This window comes from Rhinolophus ferrumequinum, chromosome 9, assembly GCF_004115265.2.
Source record: "Rhinolophus ferrumequinum isolate MPI-CBG mRhiFer1 chromosome 9, mRhiFer1_v1.p, whole genome shotgun sequence".
Classification (NCBI taxonomy): domain Eukaryota; kingdom Metazoa; phylum Chordata; class Mammalia; order Chiroptera; family Rhinolophidae; genus Rhinolophus; species Rhinolophus ferrumequinum.
The window spans coordinates 20,137,205-20,161,485 of NC_046292.1; the positions used below are offsets into that span (position 1 = coordinate 20,137,205).

General features: G+C 49.8%; 1 protein-coding gene across 9 annotated transcripts in view; it reads left to right on the plus strand.

The window, feature by feature from the left end:
• PTPRU (protein tyrosine phosphatase receptor type U) overlaps window positions 1-24,281 on the plus strand; it is a 78,232-nt gene that overhangs the window by 48,261 nt on the left and 5,690 nt on the right. For 4 of the 9 annotated variants that reach the window (XM_033114062.1, XM_033114065.1, XM_033114058.1 and 1 more), the window contains exons 15-26: window positions 226-380; window positions 10,340-10,530; window positions 11,241-11,316; window positions 11,790-11,866; window positions 13,564-13,581; window positions 17,195-17,231; window positions 17,847-17,944; window positions 18,029-18,145; window positions 18,929-19,083; window positions 21,060-21,195; window positions 21,706-21,855; window positions 23,242-23,415. In XM_033114062.1, coding sequence (XP_032969953.1) covers window positions 226-380; window positions 10,340-10,530; window positions 11,241-11,316; window positions 11,790-11,866; window positions 13,564-13,581; window positions 17,195-17,231; window positions 17,847-17,944; window positions 18,029-18,145; window positions 18,929-19,083; window positions 21,060-21,195; window positions 21,706-21,855; window positions 23,242-23,415 — 1,384 coding nt within the window. The remainder of the gene's footprint in view (window positions 1-225; window positions 381-10,339; window positions 10,531-11,240; window positions 11,317-11,789; window positions 11,867-13,563; window positions 13,582-17,194; window positions 17,232-17,846; window positions 17,945-18,028; window positions 18,146-18,928; window positions 19,084-21,059; window positions 21,196-21,705; window positions 21,856-23,241; window positions 23,416-24,281) is intronic. The other 5 variants (XM_033114063.1, XM_033114060.1, XM_033114059.1 and 2 more) reach the window with 4 other exon arrangements.

The following is a 24,281-nucleotide window of genomic DNA, read 5'->3' on the forward strand; positions in this document are numbered from 1 at the left end:
GCAGAGTTCCTAGGATAGGATCCCTGCCCAGGCCCTTTTGGTGGGGAGGCAGCAGCTCTCCGGGTCTGGTGAGTGAAGGATGGAGGCAGAACCCCCTCGGCATCCAGAGATGTCTCTAGAATGGCTCTGGCCTCAAGGCCCTAGATTTCTGGGCTTCCCCATCCACCTCTAGGCACTGTCTTGCCCAGCTCAGCACCCCCATCTCCTGTTAACCCTCCTCTACAGGAAGCCGGTGAACATGACCAAGGCAACCGTCAACTACCGCCAGGAGAAGACACTGATGAGCGCCGTGGACCGGAGCTTCACGGACCAGAGCACCCTGCAGGAGGACGAGCGGCTGGGCCTCTCCTTCATGGATGCCCACGGCTACAGCCCCCGGGGTGAGTGCCCGGCCTTCAGGCCCCTTCCTTGTGGCTCTGGGGTGCCCCACATCAGATGAGTTCCGTAACACCTGAACCAAAATTGAAGCATCTTTATGCACCTACTGGGTACCGGCCGTCACTGGCCCTGGAAATGCAGAGAAGGCACAGGTATGGCCTTTGTGCTAGAGGAACTTTAGGCAAATGGAGGACATAGACTCATAGAGGAGGAAGACGAGGTCACATGTGTTCATTGTGGTAAGTGCTCCGGGCACTCAGAGGAGGGAGTGATGCTGTGTGATCAGAGGGCGTCAGAGCAGTGTCCTGGCTTATGCCTGCTGTGCAAGAGGCAGGTGACCAGTGCCTAAGAGGGATTGCTCTGAAGTAAGACAGACCTGGCTTTGCATCTCAGAGTCCCATAGCCGTGTGACCTGGGACAGGTTGCTTCACCGCTCTGGATCTTTGCTTCCTCATATATGAGAGGATAAAGATCATCTCTGCTGATAGAGCTGCTTAAAGACTAGATGAGATAATGTGTGTGTATCATTAGTGCTGTGCCTGGCATGCAGGAAGAGTACAGTGAGTCAGTTGTCTGTGCTAGGAGCTTGTCATACATCACTTCACACGTCTTTTGTATTCTATTTGGTGCTGATTTGTATAAAAGAAAATACGATGTTTATGAAGATCATAAAGTCATAATAATACGACAAACTCCGGTGAACACCACTGGTGAATCAGAACATCATCTAAATGCTCCTTCCACTTCCCTACCTCCTTCTTAGATATAAATATTCCCCTGGAGTTTGTGTTTATCTCTCTCTTGCCTTTTGGGGGGTAGTTTTACCATGTGTGCCCATATCCCCAAACACTGCATTATAGAATTTTGCTCACATTTGGAGCTTTATAAAAATGAAATTACACGCCACATTTTTCAGCTTCACATCACGTTTCTAACATTTACCCAGGTGGATGTTTTGCTGTAGTTTGTTTATTTTCTTTCATGTATAGTTTTCCATTGTTTGAATATATTGCCGTCCATGGACATTTGCTTTGTTTCCAGTTTTCTTGTTATTACAAACGAGGCTGCTGTAAACATTCTGAAATGAATCTCCAGATGCACCTGCACAGGAGATTCTAGAAATAGAACTGCTGGATTATGGAGTGTGTGCTTGTTCCACTTTATATGACAGTGTCAGATTGTTTTCCAAAGTGGCTTTGCCTGCGTTTGCTCTCAGCAGCCATGTAGAAGAGTTTCCATTGCTTTACGTCAAGATGAAAATTTGTCAGCCTTCTTCACTTTTGCCAAATGAGTTTGCATAAAATGGTAATTCTCTATAGTCTTAATTTGCATTTCTCTGATTACTAATGAGGTTGAACATATTTTCAAATCATCGTTGGCCATTCAGGTTTCTTCTTCCATGAAATGCTTGTTCATGTCTTTTACATAATTTTCTGTTGGTTTTTCTGTGGCTTTCTTAGTGGTTTTGAAAAGTTCTTTATATATTAAGGACGATAATCATTTGTGACTTACATAATCATTTGTGATAATCATTTGTGAAATGTCTTCTCCCAATTTGTGACTCATCTTTGCAAGTTATTTATAGTGTCTTTGGATGAAAAGGTTTTTATTTCAGTTTAGTCAAGTTCATCGATCTTTTCTTTTGAGTTTCTACTTTTTATGTTTTCTTAAAGAATTCTTCCTTCTGCAAGGTCGTAAAATGTTTTTTAATTTTTTTTATAAATCTTTTAATATTTTGCATTTCACATTTCAATCTTTATCCATCTGTAATTGATTTTTTGTGTGTGTGATATGAATTAAGGTTTTTATTTTTCCTACAGAGAAAACCAACTATCCCAGCATGTTATTACAGTTCATACTTTCAGTACTGATTTGCAGTGTCACCCTTATCATACATCACGTTTCCATATACATGTGGATTGTGTTTTGGTACCCTGTTCTCTCTCATTGGTCAGTTTGGTGATTCCTGTGCCAACACCACGTTTTTTAATTTCTGTAATTATCTAAGTCTCGATATCTGAAACATTAAGCCCTCCCAACTTTGTTCTTCATCAAGGATGTCTTGGCTATATTTGTTCTCATTCTCTCTTATAAATTTTAGAATTATCTTTTCAGGTTCCTTGGAAAACTTTGTTGGATGGATTTGTATTAAATGTGTAGATCAATTTGGGGAAAACTGACATCTTATGAAAGTGTCTTTCCGTTTATGAATATGAAATATATCACCCCATTTATTTAGGTCCTGAATGTGTTTTCAGTAATTGTCTTCAGGCTGGCTTCGCGGGGTCTAGCCTGCGATTCCTGCTGCTGCCTCCCGTTGGCCTTAGCTCTCGGGTTAGGCTAGAGCCAAGTAGAAGACAAGTTGTGTTGTACCAGGCTTCCCCACCTACCTCCGCCACTTATTCTCACACACTTTCAGACCTCTGAAATCAACTGCCTCATGGGCAAATTGATGCCCAGAGTAGTGTAGGCTACACAGTGATTCCAGTAAATCCTGGACCAGAACCCAGACCTCCTGACTTCTAGGACAATCCTGTATCCATTTTCCTAGTGGGAGGCAGAAACTCTATCTCTTATTCACCCATTCATTCGGTCTGTCTCTTAACATTGGTTATTTCAATAGCTCAGTAAAACGGGCCAGGACACTGCTAGGCTCTGAGACAAGACTGCCTTAGGGCCTAGAAATTTAATCTGAGTCCCTTACGTAAGTAAAAAATCTTCTAGTAACCACACTAAAAAGTAACCAAGTGAAATGAATTTTAATCATATGCTTAACCCAGTTTTTCGAAATATCATTTCAACATGTAATCCATATAAAAACATTAATGAGATCAATAATTGTCTTCATAAAATTGTGTACATCTTTTGTTAGATATACCCCAGGGACCCTTATATTTTTTATTTCCATTACAAATGGTACATTTTTTGTGTGTATATGATAAAATATACGTAACATAACAATTTACCATCTTAACCATTTTTAAGTGTACAGTTCAGTGGCGTTAAATATATTTATAATGTTGTGCAACCATCAGCACCTTCCATCCCCAGAGCTCTTTTCATCTGGTGAAATGGAAACTAAACTCGTTAAACACTGACTCCCCCTTCCCCCTGCTTCCCAGCGTCTGGCAACCACCGTTCTACCCTCTATCATTATAATTTTGACTACCCTAATTATCGCACCGAAGTGGAATCATACAGTATTTGTCTTTTTGTGACTAGCTTATTTCACTCGGTGTAATGTCCTCAAGCTTCCTTCATCTTATAGCGTCTTTCAAATTTTCATTCCTTTTTAAGGCTGAATACTATTCCATTGTGTGGACATACTATATTTTTCTTATCCATTCATCTGTTGATGGACACTTACGTTGCTTCCGTGTTTCAGCTATTGTGAATGACGCTGCTATGAACGTGAGTGTACAAATATCTCTTCAAGACTCTGCTTTCAGTTTTTCTGGGTACATATCTAGAAGTGGAATTGCTGGATCATATGGTAATTCTATGTTTAATTTTTTGAGCAACTGCCCTGTTTTCCACAGCAGCGGCACCATTTTACTTTCCCACCAGCAGTGTACAAGGGTTCCAGTTTTCTCCACATCCTCGCCACCACTTGTTATTTTTTGGTTTTTTTTGGATAACAGCTATGCTAATGGGTCTGAGGTGGTATCTCGTTGTTTGGATTTGCATTTCCCTAATGTTGAGTGATGTGATGTTGAACATGTGCCATTTGTACATCTTCCGTGGAGAAATGTCTTCTCTCTAGTGCTCCATGCCTCACACGAGCCTAGCCTCCACTTTCTTCTTTGCTTTTCCAAATAGTGTAGGCCAGATTTTTGTGGTTTAGAACAGAAAGCTATATAGGTTTTGATGCATCCTCAAGCCCTTTGCCCATTTCGAATTGTTTTTTTGTTGTTGTTTTTGAATTTTAAGTATTCTCTATATATTCTGGATGTGAATCCCTTCTCAGATATATGATTTGCATATATTTTCTACCATTCTGTGGGTTACCTTTTCATTTTGTGGATAGTGTCTTTTAATGTACAAAATTTTTAAATTTTCATGAAGTCCAATTTGTCTGTTTTTTTCTTTTGTTACCTGTGCCTTTGGTGTCATAGCCAAGAAATCATTGCCAAATCTAATGGTTTTGCCCTATGTTTTCTTCTAAGAGTTTTATGTCTTACATTTTAGGTCTGTGATCCACTTTGAGTTAATTTTTGTACGTGGTGTTAGATAAGGGTCCAACTTCATTCTTTTGTATGTAGATACCTAGTTTTCCCAGTAGAAATGGTATACTTTTAAAATATTGCATTTCTAATTGTTGCCCATATAGAAAAGTGTAGTTGATTTCTGTATGCATATAGATCTTATATTAATACTTCTTGATAAACTTGTTATGAATTCCAGTTTGTCTGTGGAATCTTTTAGATTTTCTGAGTACACTCAAAGGATCTGTGAATACTGACACTTCAGTTTCTTCTTTTCTCATTTCTTAACTTTTCTCCCTTGTCTTTCTGAATAGCACTGGCTGGAACCTCCAGTACTTCTATGTTGAATAGAAGCAGTTACAGCAGGAATCCTTGTCTTATTTTCCTGATTTTAAAAGGAGTACTTCTTGAAACCTATATGATTTTACTAACCAATGTCATCCCACTAAATTTAATAAAGAGAAAAAAGAAAGGAGTACTTCAAACATTAAACACTGAGAATGAAGTTTGTTTATAGTTTTTGGTCGAAATGTTTTATCAGATCCACAGAATTCCTTCGGTTTTTAGTTTGCTAAAAGGTTTTGTTTTAAATGGGCATTACCAAATCCTTTTTACTGCCTTATTGTCATTTTTTTCCCCTTTAGTTTGTTAATGAGGCGAGTGATAGTTTTAGGTTTCCTAACATTAAAATAACCTTCAAGTCCTGGGATAAATTAAACTTGGTCATGATGCATTATATCTTTTATGTATTGTTAGATTTAGTACCATTTTTACCTGAAAATAAGACCTAATCGGAAAAGTAGCCGTAGCATGATTTTTCAGGATGACATCCCCCGAACATGAGATGAGCCCTCATGCATATTTTGGAGCAAAAATTAATGTAAGACCTGGTCTTATTTTATTTTTGGGGAAACATGGTGTCAGGATTTTAAAGCTGGATTCCTGAGTGGGACTGACCTGTTTTTAACACATTGAGGTCTCTTCTCTTTTTTACTTATCATGGAAGATTGGAATAATTGGCTCCTTAAGAGTTTGATGGAATTCACCTGTAAAACCATCTTTTAGTTTTTTTCTTTACGGAAAAAACGTAAACTTTTAATTTACTGTATTTAAAGGAGTAAAGGACTATTGAAGCTTTCTGTTTTTTCAAGCCACTTTTAGTAAGTCAATTTTGTCTAGCAACTTGTCCATTTCATTTAAATTTTGCAAATTCATTGACATGAACTTATTCAACATGTTGTCTTTATGATCTCCCTCATTAAATTTCACCACAGCCGTGTGTGGTAGCTGTTAACAACCCCTCGTGTTACAAATGAGGAAACAGAAGCTCAAAGAGGCAGAGTCACTTGTCTGGGTCAAACAGCCAGGAAGTGGCATAGCCAGGATTTAAATGCAGGTTTTTCTGAGTTGCAAATTGCTGTTCCTACTATATCGTGCTAGGCCTTGAGGAAAAGGTAGGATTTGGACAGGCGGAGACGGGAAAGAAAGGGCATTCATGGATGAGGAACAGAATGTGCAAATGCACGGAGGTGGGCACATGAGGAAAACACGGAGAGGTCTGTTTGGGCTGAAAATGCAAGTGGGTGTAGGGGAGAGTGGGAGGTGTGGGTGGTAGGGGTGCATATCTTGCTGCTGTATCCTGTTGAGAGATACAGAGAGGCAGGAAATAGGGGCTCTCTGCTCCCAAGGAACTCACTGACTGATTGGGGAGACAAGACTGATGCAGGGAAGCCAGTCCCCGGCTAGTTGCCATGTGGATGGTGGGGACAGTTAGTGCTGCCAGATTTTGAGAAACACACCTTTGGGCAGGGGCAGTCAAGATTTCAGGTGGATAAGATTTGAGCAGGGGTGGTCAGGGTTTCAGCTGAGATGGGTAAGATTTGACTGATGGTGAGGAGGGAGTGGGCACAGAAGGCAGGATACAGAACGTGAGTGAAGATGTGACAGCTAGGAAACTGAAGGTATTTTCAGGAGACTGGAGCTGAGTCTCAATGCCTTCTCTCTAGAGCTCCATGCCTCACACGAGCCTAGCCTCCACTTTCTTCTTTGCTTTTCCAAATAGTGTAGGCCAGATTTTTGTGGTTTAGAACAGAAAGCTATATAGGTTTTGATGCATCCTCAGTATGCAAATTTTAAAATAGGGACTTATCATGCTGAGTAAATGGTAGCAGGCTGGCTGTGAAGAAGCCAGCTGGGATGTTCCCAAGATGTTGGAATATGCCCCCATTTTCTCTGAAATCCTGCCGATGAGAACCCTCAAACCCTTCGGGGCCCTGGCTATTCGGAGCTCTTGACCCCTGTGGGTGCCAGGGGCTTCCGGCCAAATGGTTTGTCAAATAAGTGCCAGGTTCTTTCATCACCACAAATGCCTCTTTATCAGGAAGAGAGAAGCAGAAAGCAGGGTGGACCACAGGGCCTCAGAGTCAGATGGGCCTGAGTTTGTATCCTAGTGCTGCCACTTCATGAGCAGTAATTTACTGTTCTGGGCCTCAGTTTCCTCATTTGAACAGGGGGATAACAACAGTGCCTATTCCTATATCAGAAGGAGATTCTGTGGATGAAATGACTTAAGAATCATTCCAGGCACATGAAAACACTCAATATGTTAGCTGTCATCACAGGCTGTGTTTCTTTCAAGTGTATACTAATTGCAAACAATGAAGGAAGAGTATAGCATACCACTAGATTGTATCACTGGGGGCCTGTCTTCTTCGGAGGGTAGGTGGAAATGGAGGAAAGGGCCCATCTTTGAGGGAGGTCTGAGGATCCTCATTTTCAGATGAGGAAACTGAGGCTGAGAGAGGTCAAATGACTTGAATTCGTTGTTCAGGTCTCTCTGACGCCAGACCCAGTGTTTATTTCTCTGGGCCTTAGCCTTCCCCCACAAAACAGCAGCTGTCTAGTGGTTACTTGCACAAGATGTCCCACAATCATGATGGAGCTGGAGAGAGCCTGGGAGAACCTGTGGGTGGCGACTTTGAAGCTGAGGGCTGGCTCTCACCTTCCTTCCTCTCTTCCTGCCTTTCAGGGGCTACCAGCTGTGGGCAAGCCGGTCCTTGGGGTGGGGGTATGGAGGTAGGGGTAGGGGGGGAGAGAGAGAGAGAGAGAGAGAGAGAGAGAGAATGTGTGTGTGTGTGTGTGTGTGTGTGTGTGTGTGAGAAATCCCATGGGAATTCATAGGCAAGGAGAACAGGGGACCTGTCTTCTCTGGACCCAGGAAATGGAGGGTCGTTTTGGCAATATCATTGTTCGTCATCCTGTTGTTTTCTGGTGGTCTTTGTAGAATGTCTTGTGCTGCTCTCAGGCTCAGCTGGAGGCTGCCCAGATTTGGCTCCGGCTTCCCGTCAGGATCTCAGCCGGTGGGATTTTTGCTTGTCTTCAGTCATTGTAAACTGATCCATGCCTATTTGTGAGGGTGGGTCAGGGCTGCCAGCCCTGCCAGGCCTCTGGAATGAGCTGTTGGATTCCCCGCCACCTCTTTTGCCCCTTTCTCCACCTGCAGCGCCCTCTGTGGAGATGTTGGCGGTTTCCACAAGGAGCCCCCTGGACCCCTCTGTCTCTGAGTTCTTCGAGCCAGCAGAAATCGTTTTTCATGAAATCTTTGTACTTGTGTGTTTGTTGTAGATACTCTTTAGAATTGTCACATCCTGGACCAAGACCCTATAGTAGAGAGGGACAGAAAGGCCCCCTCTTGTCAGCCACCTGCCCTGTCTTTCTGGGACTCAAGGCGTTTCTCCCTTTCCTGGAAACTGCTAATCATGTTACCAGCCACCATCAGTAGGTCCTCATTATGTGCCAGGCGCTGGGGCTGGGTGCGTTATACATTTATATTGTCTTATTTAATATGTACATCATTATATCAGAGAGTAACAGTTTTGATCTTGATTTAATATGTGAAAATGGAAATTTAGAGAGGGTAACATCCTCAAGGTCACGTGCAGAGCTAGGATTTGATCTGAGGCTTGTCTGACTCCAGAGCCTGTCTCTTAATCGCCACATTACACTGGGTTCCCCTGGGGATGTTTCATGAAACAAACAAAGCTCTCCATGGTGAAAGACGGTAGTGAAACATTGCTATTTCCACCGATCTCCTGGAGATTTAAAATGCACACGACCATGTTAGAAGCCCTAAGAGGTCTTATAGAGAAAAAAAACCTACTTATTTTTTAAACCAGAGTTTCAAAGATGCCCTTAAAACACAGACCCCCTCCTTGTCCTCCTTCTCTTCTTCTTTTTAATGGAATACCCCTTAGTCATGTGGCAGGATTCGTATTTTCTGGAACACACTTTCACAACCACTACATTAGGCAAGTCTCTCATCTTTGGACCTCGGTTTCCTCATCTGTAAAATTAAGGGTTTGGGGCATCTGGTGAGGATGGTGTAACTGGTACTTGACTTGCTCTCCAGCTGTAAGCAACTAGAAATCTGGATAAAAGATGTGAAATAATTGTTTTCAGACATTGGGTGACAGGCAGCTTGGGATTAATTCCTGAGAAAAGAGAAACAAATGAGGTGAGCCCTGCCTTCGAAGCACCTTTCTACCTGGAGCCAGTTTTCAAAACGTGGCACAGAAAGGAGAGGACCAAAGCAAGACCCAGCCGTCTCCGGACATGGAGGGACAGGGGTTGGAGTTTGGGGAAGTGGAGCTGTGCAGGGGTCTCTTCTGTCATGCATTCATTCTGTCAGGTAGTCAGGAGTTGGAATTAGAGGCCAGGCTCCAGAGAAAGCTCGCCAAGGAGGGTCATGTTGGCTGAGGGTCATGTTGGCTGAGTATGAGTTCACCAGCAAAAAGATGTTGGAGCAGAGGGAACAGCATGTGTGAAGGCGGAAGAAAGGGAGGAGGCTGGCATCGAGGTTCCATGGGGAGTTCCCCACCTGCTCCTGCCAGCTCAGACTTGGGCAGAGAACCGCTGGGAGAAATGTGGAGGGCCGACCTTGAATAAGCCCCTGCATCTTACCCAGGACAGGAGAAGGGAAAGGAAAGGAGTGTTAAGTAAGTGTGTGGGAGGGAGTGTCCGAAGGTGGGTGGGACCAGGGGGGCTGTTTTCTCAATCCCAGGACCTGATCTCAGGGACCAGGGTGGGATGTGCTTGGGGGTGCTGACCAGAAGAGTTGGGGACTGGGTGGGCCTCGGGTAGGGGATACTTTTTGGGGGGCACTGTGACCTCTCCACCTGTTCCCCGATTGGCTGAGGCCGCTGCACAGGCTGACAATGGAAATGCTTGCGCAGGAGAAATGCCTCTATTCAGGTGCCTGTGTTAATCTGCAAAGGGGGTGGTGGCAGCAGCTAATTTCAGGATTTGCTTGTCTTTGAATGGGGGTAATCAGTGTTCCAGATTGTTCCCTGGAAGAGGGGGAGGAAGGAGGGACTGTCACGGGCTCTGCCGAGCACTTTCCCCGCTGAGCAGCCCAGAGCAGCGTGGAGAAGTCACAGGGGTGGTCCTGGCTTGGGAGCAGAAGGATGGAGTGAGGGGACCACAGGATCACGGCAAACAGGGCTGGGCCAGAAGGGCCCTCAGAGGTCACGTGATCTGACCCGCTCATTTTACAGATGGGAAAACAGAGATGCAGAGGGAGGGACTTGCCCTGCGTCACACGGGTGGACCCAGCTAGGCTGCTTGGCTCCAGTGAACAACCCAGCCATCCTCCACGTTGGCCGTACTCCCTTCCTTCCCTCAGTTTCCGAGTCCATCTGGGGTTCCCCAGGCTGGGGTCTGTGTGTGTCAGGAACCCCTTTCTCTTTCTCTGACTGCAGGGGACCAGCGTGGTGGTGGGGTCACTGAGGCCAGCAGCCTTCTGGGGGGCTCACCGCGGCGTCCGTGTGGCCGGAAGGGCTCCCCGTATCACACGGGGCAGCTGCATCCTGCAGTGCGTGTGGCCGACCTCCTGCAGCACATCAACCAGATGAAGACGGCGGAGGGCTATGGCTTCAAGCAGGAGTACGAGGTGCAGGGCCCAGTCCAGCCAGGACCCCTGACCGGGGCCTCCTCCGATTCCTCACTGTGGACCCTGGCCCTGCCGACCCTTGGTCCAGCCCTGATAGACCCTTGCTCTGACAGTCCCCAACTCAGTCTAATTTTTTTGACCTTGACCTTGATCCTAATCTCAGACTGACCTGGTTTCTCACTCTCATCCTAACCCTGACTTGCAATCTGACCTTGAATCTTATCTCAGTCTCCATCTGGACCCTGATCCTATCCCTGATACGGACCTGGTCACCAACACGACCACGACCTCTAACCTAACCACCAGTGTGACTTTGACCCTGACGCTCGTCCTAAGCTCCATTTGAACTCTAACTTGAATCCCATTTTACCTCCATCTGGACTCTAACACCACCCTTACCTTAATCTTAATGTGACCCTCAGTTTTACCTTCTTCCTAACTAAAACCTGGATGTAACCTAAATCTGATCCTCATTCTAAAATGTCTCTGAACACTGTTCCTCTTTTGCCCCCTTTTCTCACTCCACCCCCACCCCCTTGGTTTTGAACTCAGCTGATAAAAGGATTTACAGTGACTTTATCTCAGGCCCCAAGTTTTACCCTGAACCCGGCCCTTATCGTGGTCCCACCCACACCCTGTTGAGGGGACAGGGGTCTTTATTAGTGGAAGGGTTTCTCTCCCCCACTGACTTCCACTTTCTCTTCTGGCAGAGCTTCTTTGAAGGCTGGGATGCCACAAAGAAGAAAGACAAGGTCAAGGCTGGCCGGCAGGAGCCCTTGCCTGCCTGTGAGTTCTGGGGTCAGACCTGGGGTCTGGCACAGTGGGTGGGAGGAAATAAGAAGGGGGAGAAGAACCGGAGTGAGCCATTTATTGAGGGTCTGCCACGTGCCCAGCCACGCGCTCAGCATTACACCCGATATCTCACTCATTCCTCTCAATAATCCTGTAAAGTGGAACATATTATAACCCCACTCTACAGATAAGCCAACTGAGGCTTGGGAGGCTAAGCCCCCTGCCCAAGGTCACACAACTCATAATTGCCTGAGCAGCACACGACCTCAGGCCTTCTTGATACCACAGCCCAGACTAACCACTGGTCTTCCCTGTCCCCTGTGGCCCCCAGAGCCTACTGGTCAGTTCTTAGGCTGCCCTGCCTGCTCTCCATGTCTGGCCTCCAGGAAGCCTTCCCCCACTGCCCCAGCTCTGGGCTCCCCAGTTTAGCCCCTGCCCACCCATGGCCACCTGCTCTGTGTTTCTAGATGATCGGCACCGAGTGAAGTTGCATCCGATGCTGGGAGACCCGGACGCCGACTACATTAACGCCAACTACATAGACGTGAGTCATGGCCTCGCCCCTGTCCTCTCTGCTGACCTGGCCCTGCCCGCTCTAGGCTCACTGTCCAGGCAGGGCAGAAACCTATCAGCAGATAAATGGGGGTTCAAATGGCTGGGTTCTGAGTGGCCCCACCTCCTAGAGTCAGTGCCAGGTTGCTCAGAGGAAAGGAGGACAGAGTGGGTGGCAGACATCAGGAAGGCTTCCCGCAGACTTCTGGGATTAGGCTGAGAGACGGGGGGGCTTCAGGGAATCTGACTGAAGAGGGCAGACAGCTAGGCCTAGCGGTGAGGAAGGAGCCCCTTTCCGAGAGGGGCCAGGAGGCTTGGATGTGGGGTTCTCATGACACAGTGAGGCTGAAGGTAGGCAGGGGCTGGGCTGCGAAGGCCTCCAGTGGCCAGCTAAGGAGTTTGGGCTTTTCCCTAAGGGCACCAGGGAGTCGTTCAAAAGTGTTTCGACTGGGATCAGAGTGGTCCTTTAAGAGTAACAACTCATATCTATTCAGCGTGTACTGTGTGCCAAGCACTGTGCTAAGCACTTCATACCAAATATTTAATTTTATATAATCTCTACAACCGCCCTACAAGGTAGTTCGCATCATGACCTCACTTTACAGGTGAGGAAACTGGGGGCTCAGAGAGGTGAAGCTACTGATCCTAGATTACACAGCTAGTGAGTGGTCAGGAAGGGACTCATATCTCAGCCTGTGTATGTCTCAAAAGCCTTTGCTGCTAAACCTGAGGCTCTCCTGCCATCACTGCAGCAACTGGGTCTGGCTGGACCCGAGGGAGGGGCCAGAGACAGGGCAAGCAGCTGGCAGACCTCGACTGGGGCGTGAAGAAGAGCCCATGAGTCTGCTCCCCAAGTGTGGAGGAGGGTGAGACAAGACCCTGATCAGACTCCCCTGCCCTGCAGCCAGCCAGGTTTGGGAGAGAATCGTTTATTCATGTATCAGATATAAGTTAAGCATCTGCAGTGTGCCAGGTATTGTGCTGGGCACAGGGATACAGACACGATCCCTGCTTTCCTTGAACATACAGATTCTAGTGGGGGAGACACATGAACACATCTCCAAGTGAAATAACTTCAGATTAGTTGGGAAAGCACAGGTCAGAAAAGGGGAATGACTTTCCCTGTGTCGCACAGCAAGGTAGCGGTAGTACCAGGGTTATCGGTAGCAGGCTGCATGGAGGAAGGAGGGCTTGAGCTGGCTTTGGGTGGCTGGAGACGAAAGGAAAGGACATCCGAGGCAGGGAGGAGCATAGGCAAAGGCCTGAGGTGTGTAGGAGGAGGAAGGTGCATATCTGGGAGGTGTGAGCTGGGGATTCTGGAGATGACCTCTCGTGTCCCTGGGGGCCAGACATGCTACCCCATATTTCCCAGCATTCCTTGCCTTCTCCCCACCTCCCTTCCTCTCCCCTGGCTGGGGTACGGGCAAGGCCTGGCCTCAGACTCAAGCAGCTTTGGTGATAAGGGGCCTCTCCTTGGTCTCCTCAAGGTCCTAGTTGGCTTCTCCTTGGGCCTCAGTAGGGACACGCCACTATCCCGTCCCCGGCCCAGCCTGGCCCACCCGTCTCTGCTCTGCCTCCCCTGCTCCCATCACCCATTCTGGCCACTCCTGTGCTCCGTCCACTTCCATCTGCCTCTGGCCTAATATCTGTCTCTTTTGCTTTGTACTGTTCCTCACTGGAATCATTAAGATTCGGATAAACCGTGAAGTAAGTATCTCTGTCCCGTTCCCCTCCTTTTCCTCCTCCACTTCCTCCTCCTCCTGTCTGTCTGTATCTCAGACTCTCTCTGTCTCTGTCCTCCTTCCCTTTCACTTGTGCTCCCAACACCAACTGTCCATTGCAGCCGCCTGGCTAGGGGCCGCCAGAGCTGAAGATTCGACACTATCCCTGTTGGGAGCAGTTCCCTCCCATCCTCCACAGCCCCGAGATGGGCGGCAGTGTTGGGGTGCTTCCCCAGGCCCCATTTGGCACCGGCCACCACCTTCTGTCACCTTTGCCCTCAGCCCCCATGCCTGACGAGTCCTCACTAGCCATTCCTTCTGCTGGGCCCTGCGAGGGGTGTGTGGGGGTTTGGGGGAGCTGCCCTGGGTGCCCTGTCTCTGTTGCTTGGGGGTCAGGATCTTCCAGGAAGCAAGGACAGCCCCGGTCAGTCCCCTTCAAGCTAGTTTCCCTGGTGCTCACATCCCTTCGTGATCAGTTTGCTTGAAACTCAATCCCAACCACTTTGCGCTCAATGTAGCGCAAAGATGAATTTGAATGTTTCATCTTTGGGCCTTTTATGAATATTAAACCCAAAATCATCTAGTGATCCTCTGATTTGATTTTTATATAAATTATTTTCATAATATTTGATGCCTGATAGGATTGTTTGCTATTTTGTGGGTACCTTTTGTATTTTATCTACTTTTTTCTTTTAAAAATGCTTTTGTATGATTACAAAATACAGTTCATTATCAAACTATCAGACAGCACGGAGATGCTGAACATACAGGTCACCTCTGCCGGCGGTGACCAGTTACCACAGATGTGCTCCCAGACACCCCTCTTATTTTGAGTGCCCGTAAGCATTTTGTTTGTAAGATTCCCAAATTTAAATGGAATAGGAGGCCCACAAATTGCTGTGGCTACGGCTCAGCCCTCGCGCCCCCGTTAGCAGGTAATGAACATAGGTCGTTATACTTCTTTACACCTCCATTTCCATGCAACGAACAGTCCCACCCATTGGGTTCATTGTCAGACTCTTAAGAAACACCCTGAGATGACTCGGCTTAATTTGGCTTCAAATGCCAGTTACCACGAGTGTCCTTGGCTGAGCACCGGCTGTGTGCTGGCACCTTAGGCACATCCCATCATCTTTACTGCACTCTGCGAGGTAGGGACCCACGTTTGGCAGATGAGAAAGTTGAGGCTTAGAAAAGTTAAGTGACTCACTCATGGCCCCGTGGAGCTGGGCCTCAAACCCAACCTGAGTCCTCGACCCTAACACTAGACTGCGGTTCTCTCCCTTTTGGGGAGCATCAGGATGCCCTGGGGGTCTCACCCACCATTCAAGTGATCAGTCCCCTAGTTCTGCCCACTGGGAGGCTGCAGGGAGGAGTGGGTGTCTGCCAGGAGCAGGCTCCCGAGGATACACTGGAGCCCTGGAGTGTGAGGACCCATGCTCTCCAATGCTGGTCTCTAACGTGCGTGTGCGCAAGGTGGTCTCCTTATCTTTCTTTCAATCGGATCATTTTAAACGTTCCGCTTCACTGTCCTGTATGTAATATAATTGTGCAATAATGCATGTATGCAATTAAGACATTACTGTGCAGATACTGAAGGTTATCTGTTTAAAACCTTGTATTTGCTGACTAGCATATGGGTACTAGCGCGGTGCTGGGCCCTGGGGGGACAGAGATGGATGAATCAGAAGAGACTCTTGCTCTCATGTCGGAGTCTCAGGCAAATGGGTTTATGTGGAGTAGCCTGTTCCCAGCTTGACCAGCACTGGGGGTAGGAGGGCAGCCCTGGAAGCATCTTTGCTGGGTCCTCTCCTCTGATGCCAGTTGCCCAGCAGTTCTGCTGAGGCCCTGAAGCGGAGACGGTGCTTGGGGACACAGCAGTAGGGGATTAGGCTAGACTTGGGGAAGTTCCAGCAGTGAGGGCCGAGTGAGGCTGGGAGGCTTTTCATCATTGGTGTCTTTGACTATGTTTTTGTTAGTTTCATGGGAATGGTATGGAGGTATACGGCAGACTCTCTGAGGTGTATAGCTCATTATCCTCTTACACAGAGGACAACAGAGGCTTAGAAAGATCGAGAGCTGTCTCCTAAGTGTGCTTTGAGGCCCAGCATCAGCACCACATGGGAGCTGACGGGAAATCCAGTCCCAGGCCCCACCCCAGACCTGCATGGGAATGTCTTTTAACGGGATCCCCAGGGGATTCATGTGCACATTAGAAGCTGAGAAGCGCTCTTTTAGTACCCGGAGTCACGCAGGTACTACTTGGCAGAGCTGCGACAGAGACCCAGGTCAACTTGACTCCAAGGCTAAGATTCTTAACCTCTATAGTAAACCCCTTCTGCCCCAGAAACTCGTGACATGCACACTATTTGGATCTTCAGGGATACTCTTTGACCTTTGAAGTTGTTAGTCATAATAATAGCTGCTACTGATTAAGTCCTGACACTGTGCTTGCCACAGTGCCAAACCCTTGCCATATGTTACTTTGCTCTTCACAACAGCCCGAGGAGGTACATGCTGTAATCATTCCCATTTTGTAGATGTGAAAACCGAGGAATAGAGAAGTAAAGGGATTTGCCTAAGGGCACACAGTTAGCAAGAGCTCTGTAGAGCTGGGATTTGAACCCTGGCAGCCTGACTCCTGGGCTCCTTGGGACCGGGGAGCCCACAGGGCCAGAGGAGTTCAGGGAGCTGTGTTGAGGGTGAGAACTTGAGGCAAGTGGCTGAGCTTGGTGGTTTTCCCCGGCACCAGCCCTGCAGTACTTCTTACCTCTAATGCTGTGTTGCCTGTGTGATGCCCTGTGTGTCTCGTGTGCACAGGAACACGTGGGCGGCTGTGGCCCTGGGGTGGGAGTGGAGTCTGGCTAGTTCCTCTTCTCAACCTGAGGGCTCTGGGGATGGAGGATGGAGTAGCTCTTGGCCTCCATTTTGTGGGAGATAATGCAGGTAAAGTGCTTAGCACAGTACATGGCCATATAGGACCTCAAAATTTATTATTATTATTATTATTATTATTATTATTATTGATTTTAAGGATTTAAAAACATTTTTCTAAGAACCATGAATAACCTGTGTATTCATTTGCTCCCAACCTGAAGCCTTCATCTGGGTCCCCAAGCTCAGGGTGACCGAGGTAGTGGGGGGAGGGCACTGGTTGTCCTGAGTGGGATACCCTGGGGCTGGGATAGCTGACAAGACCCAGCCTAGGAGCTGGGGTTGCTTAGGGCCTCTGGGGCTTTGGGGACAGGGCAGGGTCATCCTGGACTTTGTCTCCAAACAATAGCTGGATTGTCAGTGGATTGTGGATAATAGTTCCCAATTTATGGAGCGGGAGACCCTCGAGGCCCAAAAAGGAGTCGTGTCCTCCCTGGGTTCACACAGCAAAGATGGGTTCAGAACCAAGACGCTGGTGTCACAGCTGCTTTTCCCTTCTTGCTTGGGGACTAGAAGGACAGGGTCACCCGAGTTGGAGGTCCTGGGGAAGAGGGTGGGGCAGTTCTGGGGAGGAGTTGTGCTGCTTCTGGGAGAGGAGGACAGAGGAGGCCTCAGCGAGCGAGGGGCTGCTCCCTAGGGTCTCACTACACCCTCTTCTGTTCCAGGGCTACCACAGATCAAACCACTTCATAGCTACTCAAGGTACCTGGCACCTCTGCCCATGTGCCCCTGTGTGTCCCCAGTGTGTTGAATGCCCTCTGTCACCTTTCTGCCTTCCCTGCTGAACTGCTTGACTCCTCGTCTGTCTCTCTTCTGTCTCTGTCTGTCTGAGCCTCAGTCTGGCCGGGTCTTCTGGAATCTGACTGTCAGTCCCTGCCCCTCCTTCCATTTGTGTTTCCCTGATGTGCTCAGTCCATCTGTAGCTCCCTGTCCATCTGTCTGTCCTCGGGATGGTGCAGGCTCAGTCCTCACAGCCGTGGATTGTGCCTCTTGGTCTGGGGGCCACTTGGGTCCCTCTGGCTGTGTCTTTCCCCACCGACTGTCCATTTGTCCATCCTTCCTGGAGACTTGTGCCATGGCCCTCCAGCTCTGCCTCCTGGGTTCCACTCAGGATGACCGAGGTCTCCAGCCAGGCTCTTCCCGATGCTGCCCACCCTCCAGACATGAGTTGGCGGTTGGTGGGGCATGTGGAGAGTGTGCATGAAGCCCCTATCGGGACTCAGGCGCCTCCTGGCCTGGGATGGAGGTGCTGGCCAGTGGGGGTGCTGGCCCTGGGCGGAGACCTTGCCCAGGGACAAGCACCCTCTGTGCCCCCAGGGCCGAAGCCCGAGATGGTCTACGACTTCTGGCGCTTGGTGTGGCAGGAGCACTGTTCCAGCATTGTCATGATCACTAAGCTGGTGGAGGTGGGCAGGGTAAGCAGGGCCGTGGGATGCGGGGTAAGGCAGGCCAAGGGGGGCAGTGAAGAGCCCACTGAGCCTGTCTCCTGGGGACTCCAGGTGAAGTGCTCTCGGTACTGGCCAGAGGATTCGGACATGTATGGGGACATCAAGATCACGCTGGTGAAGATGGAGACTCTAGCCGAATATGTTGTGCGCACCTTTGCCCTGGAGCGGGTGAGTCTCCCATCACCTGGTCACTCAGGTGCCTGAGGGTGCGGGGCGGAGCCCACCTCCCCACCTGCCCCAGCCTAGGAGCAGGAGGAAGGAGGAAGGCACTGCTGCCCTCCCATCAAGGTAGCTACTTGATAACTGCTGGGAGCACCACGGAAGGACGGAGGGTAACCATCTTAGCTGGCGACTCCAGAGGAAGTCGAGGTGCTGCAGATGACGATGAGAGCTGCCCGGTGTTGGTCCTACGGTGCGGAGCACTGTGCTGACCCACTCCACATACTGTTTCAGCCCCGCAAAGCTCTGTGGGACGAGATGTTTATCATCAGCCCCATTTTACAGATAAGGAAAGTGAGGCTCAGAGTGGTTTACATCACTCGTGAGAGGCCACAGGGACAGGGATTGGCCAGGTCCTCCCGTGCACGATCCCGTTTGATCCTCTGTAAGATCCTCAGAGGAAAGACCATTTTCCCTGTAGACGAAGACCAGAGAGGCAAAATGACCTCCTCGGCTTGACAGCCTGTGGTGGCAGAGGTGGGTATTTAATAGCACAGGTATAGGCATCCGGCAGGCCACCCCCAAGTCCACATAAGTGACTTCAGGCATGGGGTTTCTCCTCTGTGAGCCCCGGTTTTCTCACGTGTGCAGGAGACATTAACACCCATTCATAAGTTTATTGTTGGGATTCACGGAGACCCTGCGGTGAGGTGCTCAGCACAGTGCCTGGCACACAGCCAGGGTCTCCTGGATGCCAGCAGTGACTGACTGTGCTGACTGTTGTCTCCCCAGAGGGGCTACTCTGCCCGGCACGAGGTCCGCCAGTTCCACTTCACGGCCTGGCCGGAGCACGGCGTCCCCTACCACGCCACGGGGCTGCTGGCCTTCATCCGGCGTGTGAAAGCCTCCACCCCGCCCGACGCTGGGCCCATTGTCATCCACTGCAGGTGGGGCGCTGGGAACCCTCAGGAGGCGAGAGGCCAGGAGCGGGGGGGGGGGGGGGGGGGGGGGGGGGGGGCCTCCAGGTCCCTACAGGAGAGGATCACCCCCAAGGGCCCTTTGCTCTTTGAGCTTTGGCTCTCAGGTTGGCACCCTCCTGTGCCTCCCAAGACCTGGGGCGGCCGTTGGCCCAGATGCCAAGGAGGCTCTGGCAACATGGAGGTGTTGAGGTTGGCAGCACCAGGCAGGATCAAGTTCCATTTGCTTCCATTCAGCAAGTGTCACTGCACACCTACGTGCTAGGTTTGGCGCAGGTGCTGGGAAGGGCTTCACTTTCTCTTGTCTTCTCCCAAGCCCGAGGCTTTCCTCACGCCTTGGCCTTCACACCCTCTGCTGCTTTGACCGGCACTCCTTCCGCCCAGGCTCCTGTCTTGGTTGGGTCCTGTAACCCTAGTCGCCCTTTCTCTCTTTGCTCTGCTTCCTCCCCTGTTCCACATCTTCCTCTTGCCTCTTAAGTGGGGGCCCAGTGCCCTGTCCTGTGCCTGTCACTCTACCCCTGCAGAGCTTCACCTCTGACCCTGTGGCTTCGGCGAGTCCCCCGAGCCCACAGGTTCTTGACCTCTGTATCTTGTTCTGGCTCCTCTACGTGGCTTCTTCATAGCGGTCCAAATTTCACAAAACAGACTCATTCCTCTCCCTGCCCTGCCACCCCCAAAACCGGCTTCTCTCTGCCTTCTTTCGGCCTCTTTAAGACACCGTCTTTTAGAATGAAATTGTATCGATGAACAATGTACTTAAAGCAAAATGCACAAATAGTAAGTGTATATAGAACCTTATGAATTTTCACAAATTGAATATGCCTGTGAAATAACCAGTGCTGCTCAGATCAAGGAACAACATGAACAGCACACAGAAGCCCCTTGAACCCCACGCCTCCCTCCCAGAGCAATCGCTGTCCTGACTTCTAAGCCACAGATTTGTGTTGTGTGTTTCTGAACTTTGTGTAAATGGAATCACACAGCAGGTGCTCTTTGGTGTCTGACGTCTTTCCCTCAACCTTGTGTTCGTCAGATCCATTCATATTGTACCGTATTGCACGATATGAATAAACCACCGTGTGTTTATCTGTCCTGCTTTTGACAGGCATTTGGGTGGTTTCCCAGTCTGAGTTCCTGCTCAGGACATTCTCTTGCATGTCTTTTGGCCAATAGACACGTGCGTTTCTGTGGGGAATGTACGTAGGAGTGGAATTGCTGTGTGCAAACATTCGGCTTTAGTAGACAACCGCCAGCTTTCCAAAGTGGTTGTATTCATTTAAGTCCCCACCAGCAGTGTATGGGGACCCAGTTGCTCTACGTCCTCCCCAACACTTCGATGCCACCGGTTTTAAACTTGAAGTCTTGGTGTCATCTTTGTTCTCCCCCTCCCCTCAACTCTGCTCCACCTGGTGCTGCGCACGAAGATCCCAGAGATGGATCCGACGCAGCCCCGCGTGGTGGGTTAGGGAGACAGCCACCTAACCAATGACCACATAGCAGGGAAAAGCCTGGCCACGTTGCTCTGGAGCTCAAACCGATGCCATTTGCTGGCAGGGTTGTGAGTGCTTATGAGTGTGTGGGGCTTTGAGGGCAGGAGATTTGGGGACATTCAGGAGGAAGAACATTCTTGGATTAAGCTCTGAGCCTCCCTTGTCCGTCTGCCCCGGTGGCAGTTGCTGCGTCTCACCGCTTCCTCTTCCCTACCCTTTCCCTCCTCCTCTGCCCCAAGGCGCATCCCCAGCTCTGTCCTCTGTGGCATTTCGCCAGAACTCTTCCAGCAGCCTTCTCCCTGACTCCTCCTTGCCTGGGGAGGGGTCTCTCTGTGTACCCCATGCCCTGTGTGGGGTAGACATGGCCAGCTGCCCCAGGCTCCCTCTTCTCTTCTTCCCCTTGGCCCCGGGCTCCCTCTGCAAGGCCCTGACCTGCCTGGGCCACTCTCTCCCCAGCGCGGGCACCGGTCGCACAGGTTGCTACATTGTTCTGGATGTGATGCTGGACATGGCTGAGTGTGAGGGCGTCGTAGACATTTACAACTGCGTGAAGACCCTCTGTTCCCGACGTGTCAACATGATCCAGACTGAGGTAGGGGATGCAGCCTTCTGCCCACTCCCCGCTCCAGGGCTCCGGTCCCTCGTGTCGTAGCTCAAAGCTGGCGTCAGTAGGCTCTTCCCCTCCCTAGGATTTCCCCTTACTCTTTGCCATCTCTGAACTTGGCCTGCCAACCTCTCAGTTCTCCCAAATTCAGCTCCACTGTGTTCTGTTGGGTGAGGTCCAACAGCAGCAGGCCAAGGTCATAGGTCCTGCAGTCAAGACATACTGAGGTTTGTCTTCTCACTAGATGTGTGACCCTGGGCGGTCCCCTCACCATCAGAGCTTCTCACAGTGTTGTCATAGGGATGAAATGTGAGATAAGTGAACATACCCGTGAAGGGTGTTTCAGCTAAGGTGGTTTTCACCTGTAGTAACATGTGGCTGGACTCGGCTTCAGAGCACTCCTGCCTCAGCCTCGAGGCTTTTCCCTCCTGACACTACCCCCAAATCTCTAGCTTCTAGTCCCCTCCTGGTTCCTTATGTTTTTACCTCCTGTTCCAGGAGCAATATATTTTCATCCATGATGCAATCCTGGAGGCCTGCCTGTGTGGGGAGACCACCATCCCTGTCAGCGAATTCAAGGCCACCTACAAGGAGATGATCCGCATTGACCCTCAGAGTAATTCCTCCCAGCTGCGGGAAGAGTTCCAGGTGGGGCATGAGTGGATGTGTATAGGTATGTAGGTGTGTAGGAGTGGTTTGTGAGTGAGTGAGTGACTCTGTGTGTGTGTGTGTGTGTGTATGTGTGTGTGTATCGGAGGTCCTCAGTGCTGTAGGAGTCAAAGTTGGGCTACTAGGAAGGTCTGAGACAGTGGAGAAAGTGCTTAGGAGCCTAGGCTTTGAGGTCTGATAAACCTGGGTTCAAATCCTGCCTTACCTAGTTAAGAGCTGTGAGTGGCCTCGAACACTCACTTGACCTCTCCAAACCTCAGTTTTTCTCATCCAGAAAAGAAGGATAGGTAATAATTGCCCTTGTAGTGTTTGTATTCATCAGGATTCTATTGGCTGCTCGTAACAAAAATCCAGCGCAATGGCTCTTGTAACTGGAAAGCCTGAGGCTGGTACAGCTTCAGTTATGGCTGGATCCAGGGGCTCATTTGCTGATGCCAAGACATTGTCTATAGTTTTGGGTCTGTTCTCTGTTTTTGGCGTCATTCTCAGACTCACATCCTGGACCCCAACAGTGCTAGGCTCATATCATCTCTATTGTCAGGAGACTAGAAAAGGTACTTTTCCAGTGGTCCAGATTGTGGTCACTAAGCGGGCAGAGACCCCAGATGTCTTCTCCACTCCAGGGTTCCTGTGAGGGTTCAGCTGGATGGTACATGCTGGGTGCCTGGTGCTCTAGAGCAGGCACAGAGTGGTGTCACAGGAAATGCTGCCTGTGATTCCTGGAGAATGATATTGGCCTCTGGGGAGTCACGACAGACTGGGGTTCTCTGTTAGGGATCCCCAAGGACAACAGAAAGAAACTGAGACCCCATGAGTCAGGATGCATGAGGCGTGAAGGCAAGAGGGGGAAATCCAGAGTTCTTGGCTTGTTATAGTGCCAGGTATTCCAGACTTGAGTTCTGTTTTGTGGAAGACATGGGGCCTCAGGACTTGTCTCCTGGACAGTATCTCATACGCTGGTAATAAGCTTCTCTGTGCCTTCTGCGTGTTGAGCGCTGCATGTGCCAGGCTCAGTGCTGGGTGTTTGACATTATCTCACTTTATCCTCCTGACAGCCCCTTGAGGTAGGCATATTACTATCCCATTTTACAGTTGAGGAAAAATGAGGCTGAGAGGTACAGTAGCTCGTCTAAGTTTACACAGGTGGTGGTGAGGAGGCAGACGCTAGTCCCCAGAGCTCTGTCCAGGCTCTGTGTGGCCTGGAGACAGGGAGCCGGGGTCCCTGCCCTCTCCCACTTCTCTCTGGACCTCAGTTTCTCCATCCATAAAATGGGGTTAATAACCTGGCCCAGCTTCCTTCGTGGAGCTATGAGGAGACCCCGAAGCACTGGCCGTCCCTCCCATTCCTCTTCCCACTCCCCGTAGACGCTGAACTCGGTCACGCCACCGCTGGGCGTGGAGGAGTGCAGTATTGCCCTGCTGCCCCGGAACCGCGACAAGAACCGCAGCATGGACGTCCTGCCGCCCGACCGCTGCCTGCCCTTCCTCATCTCCGCCGATGGGGACCCCAACAACTACATCAATGCGGCCCTGACTGACGTGAGGGCTCGGGCGTGGGGTGGGCTCGGGGACTGCCCCACCCAGCAGCATCTGGGGAGGACCAGGAGCCAGGGAGCGGAGCTCAGGGCTCTGGATGGGGGACCCTCTGCCTTTTCTGGGGATCAGGCCCATGGGGTGATTCTCCTATCCCCAGTGATCTTCCATTCAGGGCATCAAAGTGAGTGTTCTTGCTCTGGTGTTACTCTTGCCTGAGTAGGGGTCTGGGTCAGGCCCAGCAGAGCCTGGGGTAGGAGAAGTGATTTGGGGGCTTTGGCAAGGGAGGTTGGGAGGGTTTGGGGTTGGGACTTGAGACCTGATGTCTGGAGTCAGGGGAGCTTGTCCTGGGGCGTTGAGCTGGAGCCAGGACATAGCCTGGAACACCCTGGCCATGGTCTGAGGTCTCAGGAGCCATTTAGAAGCCCCTTCCCCTGCTCCCAGCTCAGGGGCCTCCACCTCCTTCATTGGGTGTTGCAAGCAGAGCTTTAGGGCCAATGAATAACTCCACGATGCTCCTGTCTGAGTGGGGAAGAGTCCATGAGCATCACCCCATTCCTCTCCCAAATTGGAACCAGTTAGTGATAGCGCAGGAGAGAGAGGTGATAGGAGAAATGGGTGCAGGAGACAGAGCTGGAGAGTCACCTCAGGCTCCCTGGCCCTGAGTGGGAATGGGCCACTGGGTACAAACCACATCCTGAGATCTCTCCTGTCTGGAACCTTGCATTTGGGGAACGGGTTGAGATAGTCATTAGACAAATAGACAATGGAATGTCAGACACTGGGAATTTCTACCAAAAACAACCAGGCGGAAGAAGTATTTAATGTGGGTTTTGGGGGCCTGTGTATGCGGCTATTTTTGATGAGGGGGT